This window comes from Acinonyx jubatus, chromosome A3 (assembly GCF_027475565.1).
Source record: "Acinonyx jubatus isolate Ajub_Pintada_27869175 chromosome A3, VMU_Ajub_asm_v1.0, whole genome shotgun sequence".
Taxonomy (NCBI): Eukaryota; Metazoa; Chordata; class Mammalia; order Carnivora; family Felidae; genus Acinonyx; species Acinonyx jubatus.
In genome coordinates this window covers 59,284,266-59,311,876 of record NC_069388.1, presented here as the reverse complement: position 1 = coordinate 59,311,876, position 27,611 = coordinate 59,284,266, and the positions used below count along the sequence as shown (strand labels likewise).

General features: G+C 35.2%; 1 protein-coding gene across 1 annotated transcript in view; it reads left to right on the top strand.

Moving 5' to 3' along the window:
- Positions 1-27,611, top strand: part of EIF5B (eukaryotic translation initiation factor 5B) — a 92,685-nt gene that overhangs the window by 26,407 nt on the left and 38,667 nt on the right. Inside the window, 9 exon segments of the mRNA XM_015065142.3 lie at positions 5,472-5,503; positions 7,947-8,072; positions 8,173-8,257; positions 8,908-9,580; positions 11,897-12,114; positions 12,684-12,834; positions 22,310-22,408; positions 23,101-23,190; positions 25,198-25,272. Coding sequence (XP_014920628.2) covers positions 5,472-5,503; positions 7,947-8,072; positions 8,173-8,257; positions 8,908-9,580; positions 11,897-12,114; positions 12,684-12,834; positions 22,310-22,408; positions 23,101-23,190; positions 25,198-25,272 — 1,549 coding nt within the window.

The following is a 27,611-nucleotide window of genomic DNA, read 5'->3' as shown; positions in this document are numbered from 1 at the left end:
CTATAGCCTTACAAAGTGTATTTCTTACATCATGAGACTTGAAAGTCAAAATGACTCTGATCCATGGGCTGCTTTGAAAGTTCAGAGTATCTGTGAAGTACAATAAAGGAAGGCATGCCAGCATTTTCTGTTATTGTGTGGTTTGTGTTTTCATTTTTTTATCAGTATCCTTCTAAGCAGAAATTTTAAATTTTAATAAAATCTAAATTATCATTTCTTCTCTGATAAATTCTGCTTTTGGTTTTTATTTCATCTTAAACCTCATTGCCAAACCCAGGGTCCACAGATTCTGCATCTTTTTTTGTTTTAACTCTACTGCCTTGATAGTAAGCTTTAAGTGTTTTTTTTAAACACATTTTAAAAAAATGTTTATTTTTCAGAGAGAGAGCGCGCACGTGCATATTAAGAGGGGGGTGGGGCAGAGAGAGAGAGGCAGACAGAGAATCCGAAGTAGGCTCCAGGCTCCAAGCTTTCAGCCCAGAGCCCAAGATGGGGCTTGAACTCATGAACCATGAGATCATGACCTGAGCTGAAATTGGATGCTTAACCAACTTAGCCAGCCAGGCACCCCTAAGTAAGTCTTGAAATAGGATAGAGTTCTTCAGCTTTGTTCTTCAGTATTGTGTTGACTATTCAAAGTCTTGTTTTTCCTTTTAAACTGTAGAATCAGTTTGTTGGTGTTTGCAAAGGGGTTGAATCTGTAGATCATGGTGGGAAGAATTGACATCTTAACTATATTGTTTTCCAGTTCATGATCATGGAACATCTTTCTATTTGTTTAGGTCTTGATGTCTATTTCTTGTTTGCTGAGTGTTTTATATGAATAGGTGTTGGGTTTGTAAAATGTATTTTCTTTGGCAGTTAATATGATCATATATATATATATATTTATTTATTTTCCTGTGGCCTATTGATGTAGTTGATAGCATTGCTTTTTCTATTTTTTTTTTTTTTCAGTTTATTTTGAGAGAGAATGAGGGAGGGACTGAGAAAGAGGGAGAGAGAATCCCAAGCAGGCTCTGTGCTGTCAGCACACAGCCCAACATGGGGCTCCATCTCATGACCCACAAGATCATGACCTCAGCTGAAATCAAGTGTTGGATGTGTTAACAGACTGAGCCACCCAGGTGCCCTGATAACATTGCTTTGTTGTGTGTTAAACCCAACCTTGTGTTCCTGGAGTGCATTCAACTTGATTATGATGCATAATTTCTTTAATCTGTGGCTGGATTTGGTTTGATAGTATTTTGTTGAGAATATTTGTACACACAAATGTTCATTTGTACCTTTTTTGGGGAATAGTTTTCTGTTTATTGTAAAATACACATAAAATTTACCCTTTTAACCACATAATTTAGTGGCATTAAGTATATTCACAATGTTCTACAACTGCCTCTTCTATACCTTTCTAGTCTTTGTCTAGTTTTGTTATCTGGGTAATATTGGTCTCGGTGTTCACTTCTCTCCCCCTGCCCCCCTCCCCCCGCCCAAAAGAGTTTGTGAAGGATTGATGTTACTTCTTTAAATGTATCATAGAATTCACCAGTGAAGTCATCTGGCTCTAGGCTTTTCTTAGTGGAAAACTTTTTAATTAATAACTCAATTACTTACTAAAGGTGTATTCAGATTTTCTAATTCTTCTTGAATCAGTTCTAATAGTTTGTCTTTCTAGGAATTTGTCCATTTCATCTAAGTTATTTAATCTGTTGGCATTTTCACAGTATTTCCTGTATTCAAATCTTGCATATCTGAAATAAATTCTAATTGGTTGTAGTGTATAATTCATGTTATACATTGTTGGCTTTAATTTGCTAATTTTCTGAAATGTTTTATTTATTTTTGAGAGAGAGCATGTGAGCTGGGGAGGGGCAGAGAGAGACGGGGACAGAGGATTCAAAGCAGGCTCCATGCTGACAGCAGCGAGCCCGATGTGAGGCTTGAACTCATGAACCATGAGATCGTGACCTGAGCCAAAGTCGGATGTTCAACTGACTGAGCCACCCAGGTGCCTTTCTAATATATTTTTTAGAGGATCTTGACATCTTTGTTTATGAGTGATATTTGTAGTTTCCTTATACTGGTTTTCATTTTGGTACTGGGGTGATACTCGCTTCACAGAATGAGTTAGGAAAACTCTGCTTTTATTTTCTAGAGATTGTGGAGAAATGGTATCACTTCTTTCTTAAATGCTATACTAGTAAAATTACCTGGACCTATTGCTTGAAGGTTACAAATTACTGACTCAATTTGTTGACTAGATACAGGCCTTTAAGGAGGAAATAGGGGATATTATTATAGATGTGTATCAAAAAGAAAAAAAGAGATACTGTGAACAACTCTATACACATGAATCTGAGAACTTAAATGAAATGAGCTAACTTCTTAAACTATCAAAGCTCACTAAGGTGAAATAGATAATTTGAAGAGCCTTATTCCTATTAAGGAAATTGAATTCATAATTTAAAATGTCATGGGAGCATCTGGGTGGCTCAGTTAAGTGTCCAACTCTTGATTTCAGTTCTAGGTCATGAGATTGAGCTCCACATTGGGCTCTGTGCTGGGTGTGGAGCCTGCTTAGGATTCTCTCTCCCTCCTTCTCCCCACCCCTGCCATCCCCTTTACTAAAAAAAAGAAGTCCTGAAAAATAAGTCTGCAGACTCTGATGGTTTTACTGGAGTTTTCTACCAAATGTTTAAAGAAGTAGTAACACCAATGCTCTATAATCATTTCTGGAATATAGGAGAGGAGACTGAATCTTCTAGATCTTTTTATGAAACTGGTACTACCCTGATGTCAAAGCCAGTCAAAAGTGGTACACACAAAAAAACTACAAGCTGATATCCTCATAAATATAGATTGCAAAAATTGTTAATGAAATATTAACAAATAGATGAGGTGCCTGGGTGGCTCAATTGGTTAAGCATCTGACTTTGGTTCAGGTCATGATCTCATAATGTATGGGTTTGAGCCCTGCATTGAGCTCTGCTTGACAGCTCAGAGCCTGGTGTCTGCTTCAGATTCTGTGTCTCCCCCCCCCCCCCCCCACTGGCCCTCCCCTGCTTGTGCTCACTCTCTCTCAAAAATAAATAAATGTACTTAAAAAAATTTAAAAATATTAACAAATAGAATTGAATACACATACATCTTGACAAATATAAAGAAATAAAAAGAAATGGAATGAATTCAGGTGATGCAAGACTGATTCATGATTAAGAAACCAGTAAGTGTAATCTACCACATTAACAGGTGAAAGAAGAAAAATTATTTATGATTACACCAATTGATGCAGAAAACTTAAAAAAAATTCTTTTGGTTATTTTTATGTGAAAAAGAAAGCTTTTGACAAGAATACATCACCCATTCATGATGAAACTCAGAAAATTAGAAATAGAGGGAAACTTCTTCAGCTTGAAGAAGAAGCTCCGAAGAGCCTGCTTCAGATTCTGTGTGTCTCTCTCTCTTTCTCTCTCTGCCCCTCCTTTACTAATGCTCTCTCTATCTCTCTAAAAAATATTTAAAAAAATTTTTTTAAATACAGGTTTTGTGAAAATTTTGAAACACTGATGAAAAAAATCTGATTTAAATAAATGGAAAAACTTACTGTGTTCATAGATTGAAAGACAACATAATGAAGTCACAATTTATATTCAAATTCTAGCAAGATACTTTTCGTAGATATATACAAGATTATTCTAAAATATATTTCAAAAGTCAAAGTTAAGAATAGATAAAACAATTCTCATAATGATTAATAAGGGGAAGAAATCATTCCACCTGATTTTAAAACTTATTATGTAGCTCCATTAATCATGACAATGTAAGTGTCTGAAGGAAAGACACATAGATCAGTAAAGCAGAATGGAGGACTCAGAAATAGCCCTATACAAGTACAGCTGAGTGATTTTTGGTGAAGGTGTAAGATGATTAGTGTAAAATGTTGCTGGAGCAGTTGAGTACCCATAGGTGAAAAAAATTAAAATAGATCATAGATTTAAATATAAAACATTAAAACACCCAACTTTTAGAAGATAACAAAGGTTTTATTTTCAAGACCTATGGCATGATGAAATGTTCTTAGTCATGACACCAAATGCATGATTCATAAAATCTTGGTAAAGAGTACCACATGAAAATTAATTTTTTTTCCTTTAATAAAAATGCTGTTAAATGGATGAAAAAGTGAGCTACAGACTGGAAGAACATATGTATAAACCATATTTGACCAATGACTCATAGAGAACATAAAAAGAGTTCTCAAAATTCAACATTCAGTGCTATTAGAAAATGGGCAAACAATATGAACAGACATTTCACAGAGTAGTACTATGAATGACAAACGCATGAAAAAATGTGTAATTAACCTATCCTTTAAGAAAATGCAAATGAAAATTATTATGGGGCACGTGGGTGGCTCAGTCAGTTAAGTGTCTGACTTCACTTCAGGTCATGATCTCAGGCCCCACATCTGCCTCTGCTGACAGCTCAGAGCCTGGAGCCTGCTTCTGATTTTGTGTCTCCCTCTCTCTGCCCCTCCCCTGCTCGTTCGTTGTCTCTCTTTGTTTCTCAAAAATAAATAAATGTTAATAAATTAAAAAAAGAAAACTATTATATTACCACTTAATTTATTAGAGTATCTTAAAGGGAAAGTAGCCATAATATCAAATACTGACTAGGATGTGAAAAAAATGGTTATCTCCATACGTTGCTGGTGTGAATATTAAATGGTAAACCCACTTTAGAAAGTAGCTTTGCTGTTCTTAAAAATCTACACATAACAGTATTTTTAATACCTTTATTTTTTAAGGCCATTAAGTCATAACATTTTTATGGTCTTGATGGAAAAATGTGGCTTATACAAACATGAGTCGAGTACAATAGAAATTGCTTTTATTTCTATAAATCGGTAATAAGTTTAGAATAAAGGATTGGGGGCTGTCACAGGAAACATTATTAGGACTGTTACAGCCTTATTAAAGGAAAAAGTGGTTTGCAGAAAGACATACCTACAGAAAAATATTTTTTACAGATTCCTTAAAGCTTTTAAAGCTTTTGTTATCACCATGGCTGCATTTTAGGTTTGACTCTTAAGTTTATTGAAATCGTAAGCTGTAGTTTATAGTGGGTAGGTATAGGAGTAGCACTGAAAATGTAGGTATACTCTAAAGTTTCAGCTTAGGGTCACCTGGGTGGCTTATTTGGTTAAGCGTCCCACTGTTGATTTAGGCTCAGGTCATGATCTCATGGTTCGTGAGATTAAGCCCCGCGTTGGGTTCTGTGCTGACAGCACGGAACCAGCTTGGGGTGTGTTGTCTGTCTGTCTGTCTCTCTCTCTCTCTCTCTCTCGTTCTCTTTGTCTCTCAAAATAAATAAATAAACTTTAAAGACCAAATTTCAATGTTTTGGCTTAAATCACTAATATGATACGTATGTTGTTTTCATGTCCTGACATTGTAATATGGTTTACTCTTTAGGACCTTTTCCTGAGTCTGGAGCAGCAAGTTCAGTACGTATCAAAGGAACACTTGAGAAACCATTGTGGTTAAGACTTAAGTTTTGTTATATATCATTGATATATTTTGTAGCTATGTTTGAATTTTTCAAATAATGTCAGACACTTGATTATTTCCCATTTTTAGAGAAGGCAGCACAATTCTGGTGTCAGATTTGGGCTTGAGTTCCTGGCATACTATTTTCTAGCCTTTTGTAAATTCTTTTTATCATCTTTAAGCTTAACTTCATAGAGTTGTTGTGAGGAGTAAATGATACATAGTATGTCTAGTGGTTGAACAGCACAGTGCTTTGATACATGATAAGCACTCAAAAATTGTCAGTCTTTTATAACTGGCCAGAAGAAGCCTTTCAGACTCAACAGCATACAGATGTAGTCCTATATACTGTTACTCTGGAGATGTTTGTTAATGAGTGGTCTGGAAATATATCCAGTCACAAGCTATTCTGATGAGATGAATATAGTTCAGGTAAGAGATGGCAAATTTTTGGAGGTGAGGTGACAAGCTTCAATCATTAACCATCTTCCCATCTCACCCTGTTTTTATAAGCTGCTGTGGTGTGACATAGTGGCAGAAATGCCTTTGGAGAGTGCTGGTTGAGCTTGGCTAGGCTTTGGTTTCTGTTACTTAATGAGACCTAAGGATGGTTCTTGATTCTTTCCCTTCTATATACAATACATCCAGTTGGTCACTTAAGTGCTACTGATTGATCCCCTTAATATTTATCTTCTATCATCTTGCTTGCAGCTACTACAAGTCAGGTGTTTATCATTTCTCATTATAATTAACTATAAAAGCTCCTACCAACTGGTTTTCCTGCTTCCTAACTAGTTGGGATTCTGCTCTGCTACTCATACCAAAGGTAGCTTTCTAAAATGCAAATTTGACTTTGTAAGCAGAGTTAAGAGCTCTGACAGTAGAATCAGAACTTCTGGGTTCAAATTCCATCTGTTCCTTGTGTGATCCTAAGTTAAATTCTCTGTACCTTGGTTTCTACATTTATTAAGAAGAATATTTCAAATCGAACCCACAGTCACCTGGAAAGATGGCTAAAGATACACTGCTAAACTCCTAGCCCATTACTGGGTCCCTTGATCTTGGGTTGGATCACGAAATCCATAACTTATGAAAAACATCTCAGTTGGTTTAGATACCCCTTTATGAGTCTTCCTAAGATACCATGCACTTTGTCTTTAGGTTTTTGTACTCCTTGTGTCTGATGGGCACACCTACTTTGTCCAGCTAACTCTTGTTCCTCCTTCAGTACTTGGTTCCAGGTCTGTCCTCAACCAGGAAGGGTCTGACTTTCTGACTGTGGATTTCGTGCTTTAGGAAGTCATCTCTAGTGCTCAGTGTTCTATAATCTTCCTCAAATACACTGTCTAAAATATAGGAAAAAGGTAATATATTTGTTGTAGACAACTATTATAAAAGCATAAATTTCTTCACTGCTTGGCATTTGGCATTTTGCAAATTTCTGGCTTACTGATTTGATGTCTCTTCTAAGATCCTTGGGAATAAATTTTATATCCTCAGTGTCTTGTAAATCTTAAAATTGTATTAAAATTATTAATCTTAAAATCTAAAAGTTATTCTTTTAGGAAATTTTCTTTACTGAAATGAAACATCTTTATAACAAGGTCTGCAGAGTGGGGGTCATGATGCATCAAGTCTTTGTTTTCTTATTGTATCATTTATTTGGATTCATCTACCTTTCATATTTGTACATCTTTGACCTCCTGGATTTTCTGTAGTTTTTAACCGGAACTTAGTTTGATTTATTCCAGTATTTGTAGGTGAGGACATTGTGGGGTAGAACCAGAAATGAAATCAAGAATGTAAAACATTGTGAGATTTGGTTCTGGGGTTTTAGATGTTTTTGTGTTTTATTTAGTGAATCATTTCTAATTCATTTAGATTTGGATGTGTGGTTGTCTTGCTCAAGGCATTCAAACTTTGTGCATCTTAGTTTTCCTGTTGGTAAAGTGACAGACTAGGTGGTCTCTAAAGTTTCTTCCAGCTCTAAAATTTTTGCTATTCCAAGTAAAAATTGAATAGGTGTTCAAATATTTAGCTGTTGCTATTACAAATAAAGTAATAAGACTCATTTTATCTTTTAAGCTCTCTCCATTTTATAAATAATTCCTTTAGGCACATATAAACTTTGTTATCAGCAAAAGTTAATTTCTTTCTCTTGTTTACCTAGATTTTCCTGGACCTCCTGATTATAGTTCTTTCTGATTTGAGCGTGTTCTCGAAATAGATGCGGGAGGCTGATAAGTAGATACAACTCAAGTGTTGTCATGAAAGAACTTGCCAAATGATTTTTGTCACTGGGCTGCTAATGAGAAAAGTCAAAATGATATATGTTTCTGTTAATGTGGTAGATTATTTTGCTCATGAGTAACATTTAGGTCTTCTTTGTTTTCATTTAAGTGCCAAGGATGACATTGATCTTGATGCCTTGGCTGCAGAAATAGAAGGAGCTGGTGCTGCCAAGGAACAGGAACCTCAAAAGTCAAAGGGGAAAAAGAAAAAGGAGAAAAAAAGGCAAGACTTTGAGTAAGTATATTTTAAATATATTTGATTTTTATTAGCTTTGGTATTAGATTCACTTATTAAATTAATTTGGTGCCTCAAAATATATTTTAATCCTTTCTAGTGAAGATGATATCCTGAAAGAACTGGAAGAATTGTCTTGGGAAGCTCAAGGCATCAAAGCTGACAGAGAAAGTGCTGCAGTAAAGGTGAAAGACCCTTGTTACCTATTCTGCATCCTAGTGCCAGTTTTAGGGAGCTGCCTTTTAGAAGCTTTCGAGCAGTGTGAATATGTTAATTAAAAGTTTCTATAGATTCTGCTGCCAAAGGGGGAAAACAATTTTTAAGAAAGAAATACGTTGTAAAACCCAACACAGATACAAAGACATTTTATTTGGGATTTCAGAGGTATTTTGTGATATGTTGCTCATTCACAATTGGTACATTTGGAGATAAAATGTTCCTGTCTCTGTCTCCAGTGTTCTTTGATCTTTCTTTTTCATTCTTTGAATTTGGATAACCTAAAGTAATTGGAAAGTGATAGACATATTTTTTTTCATTCAGGTTCCTTGTAGGCTTTGTATACCATTTGAAGAAGGTAGTAAATGTGGACTGATGATTAGTACTTGTTTCAGAGCACCTGGATTCTGAAATTTACAGTGAATGTGAAATGTGCCTGAGGTCTAGGCTAGCTTCTGGTACTTGATTGAGTTTTATATTCTTGAAAAAAACGACCTTATTTTGAAGTTATTTGGAGAATTTTTTCTATGCATACTTAATAAAGTACATGATTGAGGAGTCTCAGTTATTTTAAAACATAAAATATAACTTAATATTTTTAACAATGGAATTGTTTTAGCCAACAGAAAATAATGAAGAAGAATCCACCTCAAAACAAGATAAAAAAAAGAAAGGACAGAAAGGCAAAAAACAAAGTTTTGATGATAATGATAGTGAAGAATGGGAAGATAAAGATTCAAAATCAAAAAAATCTGCAAAGCCAAAAGTGGAAATGTACTCTGGGAGTGATGATGATGATGATGATTTTAATAAACTTTCTAAAAAAGCTAAAGGGAAAGCTCAGAAATCAAGTAAAAAAGGGGATGGCTCAGAAGATGATGAGGATAACAGTAAAAGAATTAAAGAGCGTTCCAGAGTAAATTCTTCGGGTGAAAGTGGTGATGAATCAGATGAATTTTTGCAGTCTAGAAAAGGACAGAAAAAAAATCAAAAAAATAAGCCAGGTCCTAATGTGGAGAGTGGGAATGAAGATGATGACTCCTCCTTCAGAATTAAGACAGTGGCCCAAAAGAAGGCGGAAAAGAAAGAACGGGAAAGAAAAAAGCGAGATGAAGAAAAAGCAAAACTGCGGAAGCTGAAAGAAAAAGAAGAGCTAGAGACTGGGAAAAAGGATCAGAGTAAACAATCTCAAAAGAAACCTGAAGAAGAAACTATAAAATCCAAAGTGACCCTTGATGTTGGAGCAGTCCCTACTTCTGAAGAGAAAGGAGAGACTCCCACAGCTGCTGAAGGTTGGTAATATTATTAAGGAAAGGGCTGTATTGTAGGCTTGGACTCACAGTCTGAGTTTCGCCCCAAGGTCATTTTTTTTTAAGTTTATGTATTTATTCTGAGAGAGAGTGTGTGCTCACATGTGCGCAAGCAGGGGTGAAGTGGAGGGGAGAGAGAATCCCAAGCAGGCTCTGTGCTGTAAGCGTGGAGCCCACTGCAGGGCTTGATCTCACGACTTGTGAGATCATGACCTGAGCCGAATGAAAATCAAGAGTTGGACACTTAACCAACTGAGCCACCCAGGTGGCCCCAGAAATTTTGTTTTTTGTCCTTGGTTGTAAAGGGACTTAAGTTGTAAGAAGAAGTGTTAAAAAAAATTTTTTTTTAATGTTTATTTATTTTGAGAGAGACAGAGAGACAAACAGCGTAAGCATGGGAGGGGCAGAGAAAGAGGGAGACACAGAAACTGAAGCAGGCTCCAGGCTCTGAGCTGTCAGCACAGAGCCCCATGCCAGGCTTAAACCCACGAACTGTGAGATCATGACCTGAGCCGAATTCAGTTACTTAACCGACTGAACCACCCAGGTGGGAAGAAGCCTTTTAAAAATTACATCTAGGGATGCTTGCGTGGCTCATTGGGTTAAGCATCCAACTCTTGATCTCAGGGTCATGAGTTCAAGCCCTATATTGGACTCCAAGCTAGGCATGAAGCTTACTTTAATTAATTAAGAAAGTAAGTAAGTACTTTTGATTTTCATTGTTAAACATTTATTTATATATATATAAATAGTTTAAAATGTCTAAAATGGTTTGTGTACAGACTAGGATTTTTATAGAATTTCACTGTGAAAACAGTTTCGGTGCTGACAAATACTGGAAGGTCTAAAGTGATATATTCCTTTTGATGTCTCAGTATCAGATAATGAATTCTTTTCCTGTTTTTAAAAGCCCAATTTAATCTATGAAATACAAAAGCAAAAACATGCTAAAATTAATTAACATTTTTTAAGCAACTGTGAGCCAAGTTTTGTTTTCTTTTTTGGTAGAACCAATTAATAAAAAGTAAGCTTTCTAGCTAGAATTCTTCTTTTTCAGAAGAATAAAGATCAAATGATTCATACAGCTTGTTTAAAAAAAATTTTCTTTTCAATGTTTGTTTATTTTTGAGAGAAAGAGAGAGTGCAAGTAGGGGAGGGGCGGAGAGAGAGGGAGACAGAAAATCTGAAGCAAGCTCCAGGCTCTGAGCTGTCAGCACAGAGCCCTACGCGAGGCTCGAAGTCTCAAACTGCGAGATCATGACCTGAGCCGAAGTCGGACGCTTAGCCGACTGAGCCACCCAGGTGCCCCTCATACAGCTTTTTTTTAAGACTAGAAGACTTTTAATGAAAAATTGACATATCTTTTTTAACCAAATTTGTATTATCTGGACATCTTTGAAGAGTAATACCACAAAAGTAGCTTCATAAACTTTAATTCTTTAGCGTAATGCTCTAGAGTTCTTGGAAGATAGTTATCTATATTTTTATATTTTATCTTTTTTTAAAAATGTTTTTATTTATTTTTGAGACAGAGAGAGACAGAGCATGAGCAGGGGAGGGACAGAGAGAGGGAGACACAGAATCCGAAGCAGGCTCCAGGCTCTGAGCTGACAGCACAGAGCCCGACGCAGGGCTCGAACTCACGGAGTGTGAGATCATGACCTGAGCTGAAGTCAGATGCTCAACCGACTGAGCCACCCAGGTGCCCCTATATTTTATTTTTCTAATATCCCGTTAAGGTAGGCATCATTCCTATCCTCCTCTTCTTTAAAAAAAAATTTTTTTTTATGTTTTTATTTTATTTTTGAGAGAGAGTGCGAACGGCGTTGGGGCAGAGAGACAGGGAGACACAATTTGAAGCAGGCCCCAGGCTCTGAGCTGTTGGCACAGAGCCTGACGTGGGGCTGAACTCACGACTGTGAGATCATGCCCTGAGCTGAAGTCAGACACTTAACCAGCTGAGCCACCAAGGCGCCCCCATCCTCTTTTAGAAGTAAAACTATCTACTAAATTTCGGCAGGAATTAAGATACCATGGATTAAATGATACATTAGATACAGTATGTCTTCTTCCTGCTGACTGAATCCTCTTGTCTTATTGGATATCCCAGGACAATTTAGAGCAACTAAATTGAAGCCAACTCAGTTTTTTGGAGCTGTTCTGTACCTCTCGAGAAACCTTACCCTGCTTCTGGCATCAACCTCAGCCCAATATGGTCTTTGAATTCTGGGGGCTGCTTATCACTGTGTTAGGAAACCACTTTTTAAAAAACACTTTGCCTCTGTTCTTTTTTGGTAGATGACAATGAAGGAGACAAAAAGAAAAAAGATAAGAAGAAAAAGAAAGGAGAAAAGGAAGAAAAAGAGAAGGAGAAGAAAAAAGGACCTAGCAAAGCCACAGTTAAAGCTATGCAAGAAGCTCTGGCTAAGCTTAAAGAAGAAGAAGAACGACAAAAGAGAGAAGAGGAGGAACGCATAAAACGGCTTGAAGAGTTAGAAGCTAAACGTAAAGAAGAGGTATGTTTTCATGAAGTTGTGTTTAATTTAAAGTCTGTGCTCTGTAAGATATCTTTAATCTTCTTATTCTAAAAATGTCATAGTTGTATGGTAATTCAATTACATTATTATTCAGATGTAAACAATAAGATGAAGCAATACAGAAAATTCTACCTTTATTAGGTGCAGAAGTTGGTTATATATCCACTCCAATACTTGGTCTACTCTCATATGATGTTAATTAATAATTATTATGTACACTGTTGAAGTATTTTCATTTGTGGCATCTGGGTATTTCAGTCAGTTAAGCATCCAACTCTTGATTTCAGCCCAGGTCACGATCTTACAGTTTGTGGGTTCGAGCCCTGCATTGGGATTCTCTCTCTTCCTCTCTCTCTGCCCCTCCTTTGCTCGTGTTGTCGCAAACATAATTAAGTAAACATTTAAAAAATAATATTTATTTTCATTTGGGTATTCATAACGTAATACTTTGCATGTATTTCAAGAGCTTTGTTTGAATTTGTGTTCTTGACATTTAAATTTCATAATTATGTCAATACAATTTTTGTCTGATATGTACTCCTATGCAGGAAAGACTAGAACAAGAAAAGAGAGAAAGGAAAAAGCAAAAAGAAAAAGAACGAAAAGAACGCTTGAAAAAAGAAGGGAAACTTTTAACTAAATCCCAGAGAGAAGCCAGAGCCAGAGCTGAAGCTACTCTTAAACTTCTACAAGCTCAGGGTAAGTAGTATTTTTAACTAACTGAATAGTCTAGAAGCTTCTGTCATGCAGTTATGGGTCTGTAATGGTCAAAAGGAGAGTAGAAGTCAGAGAATTTCTATGAAAATGCTGTGGAAAAAGTCAAATAAAAATGTAAAGAAGAGGGACACCTGGTTGGCTCAGTTGGTAGACCATGCATCTCTTGGTTTCAGGGCATGCATTCAAGCCCCAGGTTGGGTATAGAGCTTACTTAAAGAAAAGTGTAAAGAATAGGTAAGATAATTACATTATTTAGGGAGGTGACTTCTATATGATGATGAAAATTTATGTGTAAATGATAGTATGTCTGTAAATAAGTTTTTGTTTCCCCCACAATAAACAAAGAGAATACAGTAAAATCAATCACCAAGTATCTGTTACTCAGTTTCAACAATTGTCAGTATTTAACCGTCCTTGTTTTCTCGCTCTCCACTGACTTTTTTTCCTCAAGTATTTTAAAGTGAATTTTAAACACCATGTTATTTTACTCCTTTTTACTTTATTATTTTACTCCTATTTTACTAACAAATGAGGACTTTTTTTTTTACATTAAGTAGATTTTGTATTACATATAACAAAATTAATTTCTCAATAGCATCTGGTTGTATATGTATAGTTTTTCCTCTTATACCCACAGTGTTTTGTATAATTTGTTTGTTTGAATCAGGATCCAGATTAGATCCACACGTTGCCTTTGGTTGATAGGTCTGTCTCTCACTGATACTATTACCCATTCTTGGTTTTGGTATGCCATTTATTAGTTGTAGATACTGGGTTATTTGGAATTTCTCATATTCTGAATTTGTTTAATTGCATTCTCCTGGTCTTGGCTAATAAACTTCTCTATCTGTTAAAATTTCCTATATCTAGCAGCTTGGCTTTTCCAAGTGGTACTGTGTACTTCCTGTTGCCTCATGTCCGGAGGCATGTGATCTGGTTGTCTCACTTTTGGTGATACCAAGATTGATTATTGGGTTAGGTATTGGCAGCTTTGTCCATTATACAAGTAATCCACTGATTTTTCACCTAATAATTTAATATCCAATTAGTGATCATTGCCTGTATCAAGGAGCTCATTAGGAATTGCAGAGTTGTGATATACTGTCATTCCTTTTGCATTTATTAGCTATAATCTTTGTTTAAAGAAAAACTTTCCCTGAAATACAGTTCATGCAGGAAAGCCAGGATAAATGCTTAATTATTTTCCTTCATTAATCCTCAGGATAATAAATTGATGTCTTAGCAACTTCCAAAGGTGATCAGTGAGTGTAATTTTGTTTTTTGGATCTGTATTATTTTAATGGGGTTTTATGTAATTTACATGTTTTTATCTCGTGAAATCATTTATATTTTTTAATACTCAAAATTGTCCCATCTTTGGCCAGCGGGACCTCATTTAGGTTGGTCCCTCTGATTTTTTCCACACAACCACAGTATTCTTTGAACTCTACCTCACTTTCTAACACAACAAGGTATCTATGGTACATCTTACACATTTTCTGCCCTAGACCTGAAATCACCTGTTTATACAAGGAGCCCTAGTTCTTTTAGTTTAGAGACCGTAATCTGGACGTGTAATTATGTTTCTGACAGATAAGATGATTTAAAATAGTTTCTCTGCTCCATTGAGAAGAATATTGAGAAGAAGACCTCTCTTAATTTCTTGTTCTTACATTTCACAGATTTTTATATGACTAATTTTGGTGCTTTTGCTATAATTACAGTAATAGGTACCATTTATTGCGTATTTATTAAGTAACTGATATTGTCATAAACCTTTGACATTGTCTCTTTCCTTATAAGAATCTAATAAGTATTTTCATTCCCATCATTCATTCCCAAACTCCAAGTTTAAACTGTTTGCCCAGTGTCATGGAGCTGAGATTTAAACTGATCTGTGTGATCACCTCTTTATTATGCATTATATGTTCAGCTGGCAGCAGTAAATGTAGAGAAACACAGTACTTGGATCAAAAAGTTTATTCTTAATTGGGGATGTAGTTTTTTAAAGATGAAATTAGAGAACAAATATGAGTACAACTAGCACCCAGATACGAGATTTGACTGGTGACTATATGGATGTCTAAAAGCACTCATGTAGAAATTGGGATGGGACCAAGCAGGGAATAATTTTCCATTCTTAGAAATGTTTTATGGAGTAGTTTGACTTGTACTTATGAGATTTGATGAAAATTATAATTAAGTAGACACTGCCCCCAATGTGGGGCTTGAACTCATGACCCTAAGATCAAGAGCTAGCCAAGAACCCCCCCCCTGTAATTTAATATGATGATCATTAGGACGGGTTTGGAAGAGATGGTCTCTCGAGTGGCATCTCTCCCCTTGGGCTCTTATTTTTCATAATGTTGCTCAATATTTGTCCTCTTACTGATTCCCTATGTATTGATAAAAAGTCCAAGCTCCTTAGCTTGATATTAAAGGCCTCCATAGTATGCTCATTGAGTCATCTCAAAAGAAGCTACAGTGTTTTGTTTCACCGTATCTTTCAAAGCTACCTTGTTGGGTAAAGATCAGGTACCACATTCATTACCTAGAACAATATAAAACTTATTTATTGAGCCCAAAATGTGTTTGAGAGTGTAGGTATCTGCCGCTGTTTTCTGATAATTACTCTGAATTGTGTAGCAGATAGCATTTTCAGTCAGTTCTATAGCCTTTAGCCTATTAACTACTAACCGTATAGCAAGTACTTTACAAATAATTTGAAATTAATTCACTTCAGGCAAAGAGTTTCTGTGTGAATTTGATTGTAATAATCTCAGTTTGCAAGGTGGATGGAATATCTGAACACACACGTTGATGTTGACTACAAATATAACAGTTTATTAAACATTCCCTAACTCGAAGAATAGTCTGTTGATTAAGTCTGCAGTGTTGTTGTGACCACCCTTCAGTTCATCTAACTTACAGTTTCCCCTCCCAGGTCCCTGCTTTTACTTACTAGGGGTAGGCTGCTGGGCAGGGATATCTCTGGTCAACTGGATTATCTCCACATTGTCAGCTGGCTTTATCCTTTTATTTTAGTTTGTCTTACCAAATGATAGCTCTGATTTTATAATTCTGGCCAATCTCATTACTTACATACATGCGTTCATTCAGTACTTTAAAGTTAAGAACATTTTAAGTGATTTCTTTCTGTTAATGACTTCATTCAAGACCCCACAGTAAATAGTTTTTATTGTTTTATAAAATTTCTGCCCTATGTGAGACTGTGTCAGTAATCCAGCAAATGGAAAGTAACCTCTCTTAGGAGTTTGTTATAGGAATGGAGAGGAAGGATTGTAATAGAGAACCATTCCATGTCTGGGATTTACTAGTAACTGTTGACTGATGAAGATGTATTCTCCTCAGATTCAGTAATGTTACTTGCAGATCAGATTTGACATTGGTTTGTACTGCCATGTCTTAATTTGACAAAATTTATTTGTTTGCTCTATTTAAGAGAAAATATGAAGTGTTCAAAACTGGATAGTAAGAACCATGAATTCAAATAAAAACAGATTTGTGATCTGACACTAACCTTTTCATTTTGGATAAGTGACTTTCTCATTGAATCTTACTTTTGACCAGCTTTTGACCAGCTGTGAAGCTGGCCATAGTTGAAAAAAAGTAAACTTAATGAATTTGTTTTGTAATGGTAATGAAACTTCTGTTATACTTAGTTTTTTATTTGTATTGTAACAAATTTAGTAGCTTAAAAAGGCACAGAATTTATTACTTTGAAATTCTCTAAATCAGATGTCTGATGTGGGTCTCACTGGTTTAAGGTGTTGGCAGGCCTGCATTCCTTTCTGGAGTTTCTAGGGTAGAACCAATTCCCTTGTTGTCTTCTAGAGGCATTCATATTACTTGGTTCATGATGCCCTTCTTTCATTTTCAGAGCCATCAGTATTGCATAATGCTGACTATTTTTCCATGGGTACATCACCCTCTGACTTCAGCCTGTACCTCAGAGAAAGGTTCTTCATTTTTAAAGGATCTCATGCAGTTGATTAGGTTGGGCTCACTTGGATAATCCAGGATAATGTCTCTCATCTCAAGTCTTTAGGCTTATTCACATCTGCAGTGTCTTTGCCATGTTAGGTAACATATTCACATGTCCTGGGGATTAAGACCTGGATGTTTTGGGGCAGGGGGAGGCATTATTCTATTTACTATGCACTTAATTTTCATCTTATTTGTGAGTTCATTACAAAGAAAACATTTTGTGAGTGTCATGTTTTCACTGTATCTTTCAAAGACCAAAATACAGATTTTTAAATATGTTAAATGTTTAAATAGAGATCAGTGACCATATTACTCTGAAACATGCTGGAGGTTACCTGATGCTATTTATTTGCCGTGTCTTGTTACTTTAGTGCTTAAATTGGAGAATTCAAGACAAACAAGGCTGATTAATTATATTGATGATGAAAAGGCATATAAATAGTAGCATATTTTTCATTACTACTAAAGTATTTGGAAGAATAGGTGTTAAATTAGGATCTACTCTGGGGCGCCTGGGTGGTTCAGTCAGTTGGGCGGCCGACTTCGGGTCGGGTCATGATTTTGCAGTCCATGAGTTCGAGCCCCGCGTTGGGCTCTGTGCTGACAGCTCAGAGCCTGGAGCCTGTTTCAGATTCTGTGTCTCCCTCTCTCTGACCCTCCCCCATTCATGCTCTGTCTCTCTCTCTCTCAAAAATAAATAAACGTTAAAAAAAAAAAATTAGGATCTACTTTTAATTTCTCTTGTTTCTGTCAGATTGTTAGAGGCATTTATTCTGAAGTGAAAAGGATAGATTAAAGGTAGAATTTACCTTTTTTTCAACTGTGGCTTCATTTTGGATTTTCTAAATTTTATTGTCTGTTTCAGTTCATAGTCCAAAATTTATGGAGTAAGTAGAGCTAGTGAAGGTTTTTGTGGACCTTGTGGGAGATGTGGGAAAAGGAGTTGTAGAATTTCTGTCCTTTCAGCTGTGAAATTCTTTATATATTTTTACAAAATTTTTAAAGCTTATTTATTTTGAGAGAGAGTGAGCTAGGGAGCACAAGTAGGGGGAGAGGCAGGGAGAGAGACTCCCAAGCAGGCTCTGCATTGTCAACGCAGAGCCCTGCACAGGGCTTGATCCCACAAACCATGAGATGACCTGAGCCCAAATCAAGAGTTGGATGCTTAACCCACTGGGCCATCCACGCACTGCTGTAAAATTCTTAAATTTCATTGTTCACTTTGAATTGCATACATTGTTGAATGATCATTATTTTTTTTTGTGAGAATTTTTTTAATATTTATTTATTTTGAGAGAGAGAGAGAACGAGAACACAAGTGAAGAAGGGGCAGAGAGAGAGGGAGACACAGAATCTGAAGCAGGCTCTAGGCTCTGAGCTATCAGCACAGAGCCCGATGTGGGGCTCAAATTCACAAACTTGCGAGATCATGACCTGAGCCGAAGTCGGATGCTTAACCAACTGAGCCACCCAGGCGTTCCGAATGATCATTATTTTTAAAACAGAGTGGTGCACACATGGTTACTTCTTTTTGAAGAGAGGAGTCAGGGAAAGGGGTCTCTGATGTCTGAAGAGTTTGAAGGGACTCCCCCCCTTTTTTTTTTTTTAACTTTTGAGGCCAAATAGCAGCTCCACTTAAATGGAACTTCAAAACATAAAGGGTAAAGTTCTGAGAGTACCTCATATTTTTTGGCCAGAGGGACGAGAGGGGCTCCTGGGAGCCAGAGAGTGTAGGGGAAATTGCAGGGTGGGGGAGAAGTGACAGAAGAATCCTATAATTCTGTTGATGAATGGACATAAATCCTAGGCTTACTATATAGTTCTGTGTGTTTAGAAGAGACCCAAAAAAGGATAGTCAAAACTTTAAGAACTAATCCATGATATAAACCAGTGCCCAAGACCCATATTTACCTCTATGGCTCATGTATGTACCAGGTAAAATACTGATTCTAAGTATACTGTGGAAAGTCTGTTATAAATGTTCTAATTTCTGTAGCAGCCATTAAATAAGATTAAAACTAAAAGTTAGTAGATAAATTAAAAAGGAAATCTAAAGTATATTCAAATAATCCACAAGAAAGCAGGAGAAGGTGAAAAGGGAAATGGAAAACAGAGGTAACAAATCAAATAATAAAATGATAGACTTAAAACCAACTGCATTAATAATTAAAATATGAATAGTCTAAAGATATCAATTAAAAGAGACTGTCAGAAACCAAGAGCCAGCTAGCTATGTGCTGTCTGCAGTAAATCCACTTTAAGTGTACTGATATAGATAAAATGGTAAAAACAGATACCAAAAGAAAGCTGAAGTTGTTATATTAATCTGAAGTACTTCAGAACAAGTAAAATTACCAAAAATAAAGACCTACATTGCATATGATAAAAAGTGAATGCCTCATAACTTTATAACAATCTTATGTGTACCTAACTACAAGTTCACAAACATTCACCAAAATAGACCATTTTTGGGGAGCCATAAAATAAATCCTAAAACATTTAAAAGATTTGAAATCTTACAGTGTTTTCTGGAGGACCAAAACAGAATTAAACTAGAAATGAATAATAGAAATATATCTACAAAATCAGTAAATATTTAGAAATTAAACCACATTTCTTATTAACCCCTGAGCCCAGGAGAAACTCTTATTGAAAATTAGAAAATATCTTGAATTAGAAGAAAAAAAAAAAAAGAAGGAAAACACAGCATATTAAAATTTGCGGGGTGCAGCTAAAGCAGTTCTTAGAGGGGAATTTGTAGTATTAAAATGCTTGTTTTAGAAAAAGAAGGTCTCAAATCAATAGTCTAAGCTTCCCATTTAAACTAAAAAAGAAAAAAAGGCAGAAAGAAAAATGCAGAAAACAATGTAGTATAAAACAAGACTTAATAGAGAATCATTGAAACCAAAAGTTAGTACTTTGAAAAGATCAATAAAAATGATAAACTTCTAGATTGGCTAAGAAGAAAAAAAAGACAAGACACAAATTACTGATACCATGAGGAAAGAGTGGGGAGGATGTCATCATTACAGATTTCCAGGTGTTAAAATGATAAAGCAATATAATGAACAGCTCTGTGCTAATAGATTGAAAAGCTTAAGATAAAATAGGGCCATTCCTTAAAAGACACAAACTATCAAAACTTAAAATCTATCATGATGAAGTGGATTTTATCCTGGGAGTGAAGGCTGGTTCCATTTTGAAAATCAGTAAATGTGTTTAAAGAAGCAAAACTACATGGATGCAGAAAAATCATTTGACAAAATTCAGTAAGCATATATGATAGAAATTCACAAAATAGAAAAGTTCCTTATTTTGCTAAAAGAGATCTACAAAAAAAATACACAATTGTTGCACTTAATGATGAATTATGGCTGCTAAACCCTAATATTGTAATTAAGGCAAGGATGTCCATTCTCACCACAATCATTCCACATTGTACTGGAACATCCTAGAGTTGTAATTAGGGGAAAGAAAGAAAAAAAAGTAAAAGACATACAGATTGAAAGGAAGAGGTAAAACTCTATTTACAGATGACAATTGTTTACATAGAAACTACTGTGAGATACCACTGAAAAAACATGAAACCCTGCAACCAATAAGTGAGATTAACAAAGTTATAGATAGGGCCAGCATGCAAATACCAATTGTATATCTGTATGCTAGCCATTAACAGCTGAAAATCAAAACCGTATTATTTACAATAGCACCCCACCCCAAAAATACATTGAAACAGTTATAATTCTAATATTTGTGGGACCTATATTCTGAAAACTATAAAAAAAAAAACACTGATGAAAATGATCAGAGAACTTTGTAAATGGAGAAATGTTGCATTCATGGATAGGAAAACGATATTGTTAAGATAATCAGTTCTCCGAAATGATCTGTAGATTCAGTGCAATCCCAGTCAGCAGTAGGATATTTTATGAGTATCTATAAGCTATTTCTAAAGTGTGTATGAAGAGATGAAGGAGTTAGAATGGCCAAAATAATTTTGAAAAGAATATACTTGAAAGACTCAGAATATTGTACCTGATTTCAAGACTTAATGTAAAGGTGCAGTCATCAGTACAGTGTGATAATGGCAAAAGCAGCAATAAAGACAAATCAATATAATAGTCTGTATATGGTCAGTTTGTTTTTTTCTGTCATAGGTAAAAGGCAGTTTATTAAGTAAAATACAGTATTAGCAACAACTGATACAATTGGGAATCTATATGCAAAAACAAAAACCCAAAAGCCTCGTCCTAACTCTCATTAAATAAAAATTAACACAAAAATCATAAATCTAAATATAAAATGTACAACTATAAAACTTTAGGGGAAAACATAGTAGAAAGTCTTTGTGACCTTGTGTTAGTGATTAGTTTAACTTCAAAAGCATAATTCATAAAAGGAACAAATTTGAGGAAGTCCAGTTAAAAACTTGTTCTGCAAAAGACACCATTGAGACAGTTCAGAGACAGTACCTCAAAATCACGTATCTGACAAAGGATTCATATGCAGAATATGAGAAGATAACTCTGTATTCAACAATAAGAAAAGCAACAACCCTATTTAAAAATGGGCAAAAGATTTGAACAGAAACTTAAACTATAAGCAATGAAAAGAATGTTTAACATTAGTCATTATGGAAATTCAAATTAAGACCACCATGAGCTTTCACTACATATTTATTGAAATACTTACATTTAAAACATCTTTTTCTGGCAAGTATACAGAACAGTTGGAACTCACCTACTTTACTGGTTGGAATGCAAAACGGTAAAGCCAATTTGGAAAACAGTTGGCAGTTTCTTACAAAATTAAATACCTATTTACATAATGTCCCATCATTCCCACTTCAAAATATTTACCACAAAGAAATGTTCACATAGAAACCTGCATACAAATGTTTGTAGCAGCTTTATTCGTAATTGTCAAAAACTGGAAACAACTCAAATGTCCATCAGTTGTCTAAAAGATAATGGAACTGTAGTATATACTTAACAATAGAATGCTATTCAGCAATAAAAAGAAATGAAGTATTAGTACACACGAGGATGACTCTAAAATCCATTATGATGACAACAGCCCAGACTAGAAGGTTTAATTTCTGTGATATTTTGGAAAAAAATCTTTTGGGAAAGAGAACAGATAGGTGGTTGCAAGGATATAAGTAGGGTTTGACTACACAGAACAGCCTAGGGTGATGGAATTGTTCTTCATCTTGTGTTTAATAACTCTGCTCATCTGTCAAAAGTCACAGAACTGGACACCAAGAAAGTAGAATTTTAGTGTATGTATATTTTACAATATCTTATATAAAAAAGATTTTTCCATGAATGTTCTTTTATATTTCAGGGTATGTATCTCTGGGGTGAATAAAATGTTACCTTTTCAAGTAGCATTTCTTAAATGATATGCAAATAGCATAAGTCTAAAGTTTTTCATTCTTATCACTTAGGTGTTGAAGTGCCATCAAAAGACTCTTTGCCAAAGAAAAGGCCAATTTATGAAGATAAAAAGAAGAAAAAAACACTACAGCAGCTAGAAAATAAAGAAGGTTTGTATACAAAGTGACCTATGACTTAAAAATATTTTGGGGGCGCCTGGGTGGCTCAAGTCGGTTAAGCGTCTGACTTCGGCTCAGGTCATGATCTCACGGTCTGTGAGTTCAAGCTCCGCGTCGGGCTCTGTGCTGTCAGTTCAGAATCTAGAGCCTGCTTCGGATTCTGTGTCTCCCTCTCTCTCTGCCCTTCCCCCACTCACGCTCTGTCTCTCTCTACCAAAAACTGAATAAACGTTAAAAAAATTTTTTTTAATTTTGTTTGACTTTCTCCTACAACATTCAAAACAATGTCTTTTAAAGAAACTGGAAATCAGAATTACATATTGAAACTTACTATACCTTATTTCCTATTATTGTTAATCATTCTCAGCTGATTTAAATGACAGGTTAATGGAAAAGTGCTTTTGTTTGAAAAACCTAGATTGTACCCAAAAACTATTCTTAATTATCATTCTTATTTTTTTCTTTGTTTCCTTCTCAACCTTTTTGTAATTTTCCATTCTATTCCTTGAATAGAAAGAAACTCTGTTTCCTGTAAAATATATGACTGATATTTAAACATTTTCTAAACGTGCTGAAGAATTCAAGTTTGTACTATTGGTTTTTATTCAGTACTTAACAGAGTATCCTAACAGAAATTATGCACTGAAAAAGTATTGTTAACTTGGTTTCTGCCTTGTTTTCAGTGTCTGAACCAATAGAATTAAATGCTGCTGTAGAAGTGGTAGAACAAGGAGTACCAGAAAAGGAAGAGACACCACCTCCTGTTGAACCAGGCCAGTAGCACTGACTAATTGCTTCCTATTAAATAGCATTGGTGTGTCAGAAGTTGTCTAGTCATTATTAGTGTGGGGAAACCAAATATCTGACAGGATGGTCTTTTTCATACTTCTTTTCTCTAAACCATTCCTTTCCATTTCCATTTTGAAAAAGTGTAGGAGATTTGAGTCAGTTTCTTTTTAATAGTGTCAGTAAAATGTAGAGAGGATAGAAGTTTTTAGATTTTTTCTGATGTTTTCATTTTGGGTCAGAAATCTTAGGTGGTGCCAAGAAGACCTGAAGTTCTTTATTTAATCCTTTGGAAACAAATTGGTAGCATTTTAATGAGAACTATTTAAGAGTCATAAAAATTGGCATTTTTAAACCTCCTTGGAGGTCAACTTCTATTTACTAAATCAATAAGAGGATTGTTTATTCATTGTGTGTGTGTGTGTGTTGTGTTTTGAGGTTGGAGAAAAATCTTTGGCTTTTTTTTTTGTTTGTTTAAGATAAACATTGTTCTAATTCATTAGACTACGTATTGATAGAGCCAGAGGTTAACTAAATGTGTGGTAATAATATCAAGAGAAGCTCCATATTGTAAAGTTTGGATTGGGAATAAAAAGCAAGAGAATGTCAAGACTGACCCACACTAGTGAAAGATATCATTTCTGGTTCCTTTCCTTCTTTCTCCCCTTCTGTTCTTGGTATAAAATGGATCATTTACTTGGCACAACTCAGCTTAACATGATGACATTAGAGGAATTCAGGTTGATACACTTAATAGCAGTTCATTATTTTAGGTGACATTTGTAGCAGTAGAAAGAATTGTTAATTTAGAAGGATGTTTTGGGTACATGTACCTGACTCATTTTCTTTTCCTCACGATGACTCAACCAAACTTGTTGTCAAGTAATAATTATTACAGGGAAGCAAATACCACATGTCCTATGATTTGAGAATAGTTTTGCTTTATTGGATTTCATAAAAAAGAGTCATTAATATTGAGAATATTAAATCTTGAATTCAAAATTATACCTTTCTGGATACTTTTGGATTGTCAGCAGATATTCTATTCTTATTTTCAACTGGAGTAGAGGTGTAGCTTTGTACCTACAGCTATATAATTTAAGTAGTATTTGTATGTATCTGTAGAGGTTAAAGCAATAAAATAAGTAGTAAATTCTTAGGTATGAAGTAGAAGTTTGAAACATCAAAATGGAGATGCAGTAAGTCCCCTCTTATCTGCAGGGGATATGCTCCAAGACACCCAGTGGATGCCTGAAACAGATAGTACTGAATTCTGTATATACTATGTTTTCTCCTTTACATACATAGATGTGATAGAGTTTAACTTATAAATTAGGCACGTAAGAAAAGAACAGTAATGAGTAATAACATGAACAATCAGAATGATATACTGTATGAAAAGTTATGTGAATGTAGTCTTTCTCTTTTAAAATATTGTACTGTACTCTTCTTGTGATGATGTGATATGACAAAACCCTCACATGATGAGATGAAGTGAGATGAGTGATGTAGGCACTGTGATGTAATGTTAAACTAGTGTTGACCTCCTGACCATGTTAAGAAGGAGGATTGTCTGCTTCCAGACCACAGTTGACTGTGGGTAACTGAAAATGCAGAAAGCAAGACTAGATAAGGTGAGGGGACTCTTGTGAAATTTCATTTTTGCTCAAGAACCTAGGAGTACGACCATCTACCCTTTTCAAAATCTAACAAAACATTTAAATGTCTGAGTTTCTAATATTTTAATTATGTCAAATATGAAATCTGGATTAAGTGTAATTTCATGTATTCAAAATTCTGGGTAATTGTGCAGCATTTGATAATAGTAAATTATAACATGCTAGCTATATTGAAAAAAATAATTCAAAGATAATGAGATTGTATATGTGTTTTTGCATAATGAAAACATTTTTAATGTCAGCATAATTTTCTACTTTTTTCTAAAAGCAATTCCCTATTTCTAGATGATTTCTAATAAAAATCTTTATTTACAGAAGAGGAAGAAGAAACTGAAGATGCTGGATTGGATGATTGGGAAGCTATGGCCAGTGATGAGGAGAGAGAAAAAGGTGAATAGCTTATAAGTACACATTGATAAATCTCGTGGTAATTAGAGGTGTGTATATTTAAAGGAATGGTCAGTCTTCTGATGATGAAAGCCATATGAACATTTCTGAGAATAAAAACCAGTCTTGATTTCTCCATTGCCATGGTTCCTAAATCCTTATGTGGATCCTCATTTTATGAATAAATGGTTTTTCAGAAGATCCTAGGATTTAAAATACATTTTTTCAGTGGCGCCTGGATGGCTCATTTAGTTGTGTCCCGACTCTTGATTTTACCTCAGGTTGTGTTCTCATGGTTCACGAGTTCAAGCCCCACATTGGGTGCCTGTCTCTGCCTCTCTCTGTGCCCCTCCCCTGTGTGCACACTCTCCCTCTCAAAAATAAACTTTAAAATATGTATACATATATATATATATTTCAGTATGATGTTATAAATGGGATTAGGTTATTAAAGGTAGCCTACCAAAAGCCCCTTTAACTTAAAACATAATACAAAGATAATGCAAGTAAATGGTACCTAATCAATGTGAATAAACAATTTTTCTTTGTCATTACTTTCTCTCATTTATTATTAAAGTCTACTTTCTTTGGTTTTAATTTCCTGATTTTTCCCCCTAACTTCTTAAATTTTTTTTTTTATACATTTATTTATTTTTGAGAGACAGAGAGAGACAGAGCATGAGCAGGGGAGGGGCAGAGAGAGGGAGACAGAATCAGAAGCAGGCTTCAGGCTCCGAGCTGTTAGCACAGAGCCCAACGCGAGGCTCGAACCCACCAACGGTGAGATCATGACCCGAGCCGAAGTCGGATGCTCAACCGACTGAGCCACCCAGGCGCCCCACTAACTTCTTAAAATGGATATTTGTTTATTTAGAGTTTTTTTCCTTAATATATGTGGGTGGTTTTTCTTTGGAAGTTTTCATTTTAATTACAGTTAATATACAGTGTTATATTAGTTTCAGGTGTATGATAATGTTTCAACAATCCTGTGTATCACCTGGTGCTCATCATAACAAGTGCACTCCGTAATCCCCATCACCTATTGAATTCACCCCTACCCTCTCCCCAGCCTCTGGTAACCATCAGTTTGCTCTCTGTAGTTAAGAGTATTTTTCTTGGTTTTTCTATTTCTCTCTTTCATATGCCCTTTGCTTATTTGTTTTGTTTCTTAAATTCCACATATGAGTAAAATCATGATATTTGTCTTTCTCCGACTGATGTATTTCACTTAGTGTTAGACCCTCTAGCTCCATCCATGTTGTTGTTGCAAAATGGCAAGACGTCATTCTTTCTTATGGCTGAATAATATTCTGTTGTATATATATATTCCACATCTTCTTTATCCATTCATCTATCGGTGCATACTTTGGCTGCTTATATATTTTGGCTATTGTAAGTAATGCTGTTATAAACATAAGGGTACATGTATCCCTTTGAATTAGTGTTTTTGTATTTTTTGGGGGTAAGTGCCCGGTAGTGTCATTACTGGATCGTAAGATAGTTATATTTTTAACTTTTTGAGGAATCTCCGTACTGTTTTCCACAGTGGCTGCACCAGTTTGCATTCCCACCAACAGTGCACTAGGGTTCCTTTTTTTCCACATCCTGGCCAACACTTAATATATGTTTTTAAAACTAAATTTTTCTTTAAGCTTTAGTCCTATTTCACAAGTTCTGATGATATTTGTAATTTCCATTTTAATATATTTTACCTGATTTATAGAAATGTAGTTTTTAATTTACAAAAGTGGAATTTTCTGATTATTTTCTTGTTACTTCATTGAGATCACAGAACATAAATGTATCTTTTTGAAATATGTTGAGAGGGGCGCCTGGGTGGCTCAGTAGGTTAAGCATCTGACTTCGGCTCAGGTCATGATCTGGCAGTTAGTGAGTTTGAGCCCTGTATCAGGCTCTGTGCTGACAGCTCAGATCCTGGACCCTCCTTCAGATTCTGTGTCTCCCTCTCTCTCTGCCCCTTCTCTCCTTGCACACTGTCTCTCTTTCTCTCTCTCAAAAATAAATAAACATTAAAAAAATTGAAATATGTTGAGAATTAATTTACAACCTAATACATGGTTGATTATTGTAAATGTTTAATATGTGATTGGAAGGAGTTTATATTCTGCAGTACTGTGTGCCTTGTTCTCTATAGAGTTAACCCTTGAACAACATGGATTTGAACTCCAGGAGTTCACTTACATGCAAATTTTTTTTTTTTTAATAAATACAGTGCTATAAATATATTTCCCTTTAGATTTTATTCATAACATTATTATTTCTCTGGTTTATTTTATTATAGGAATATATGTAATACACATAGCATAGAAAATATGTGCTAA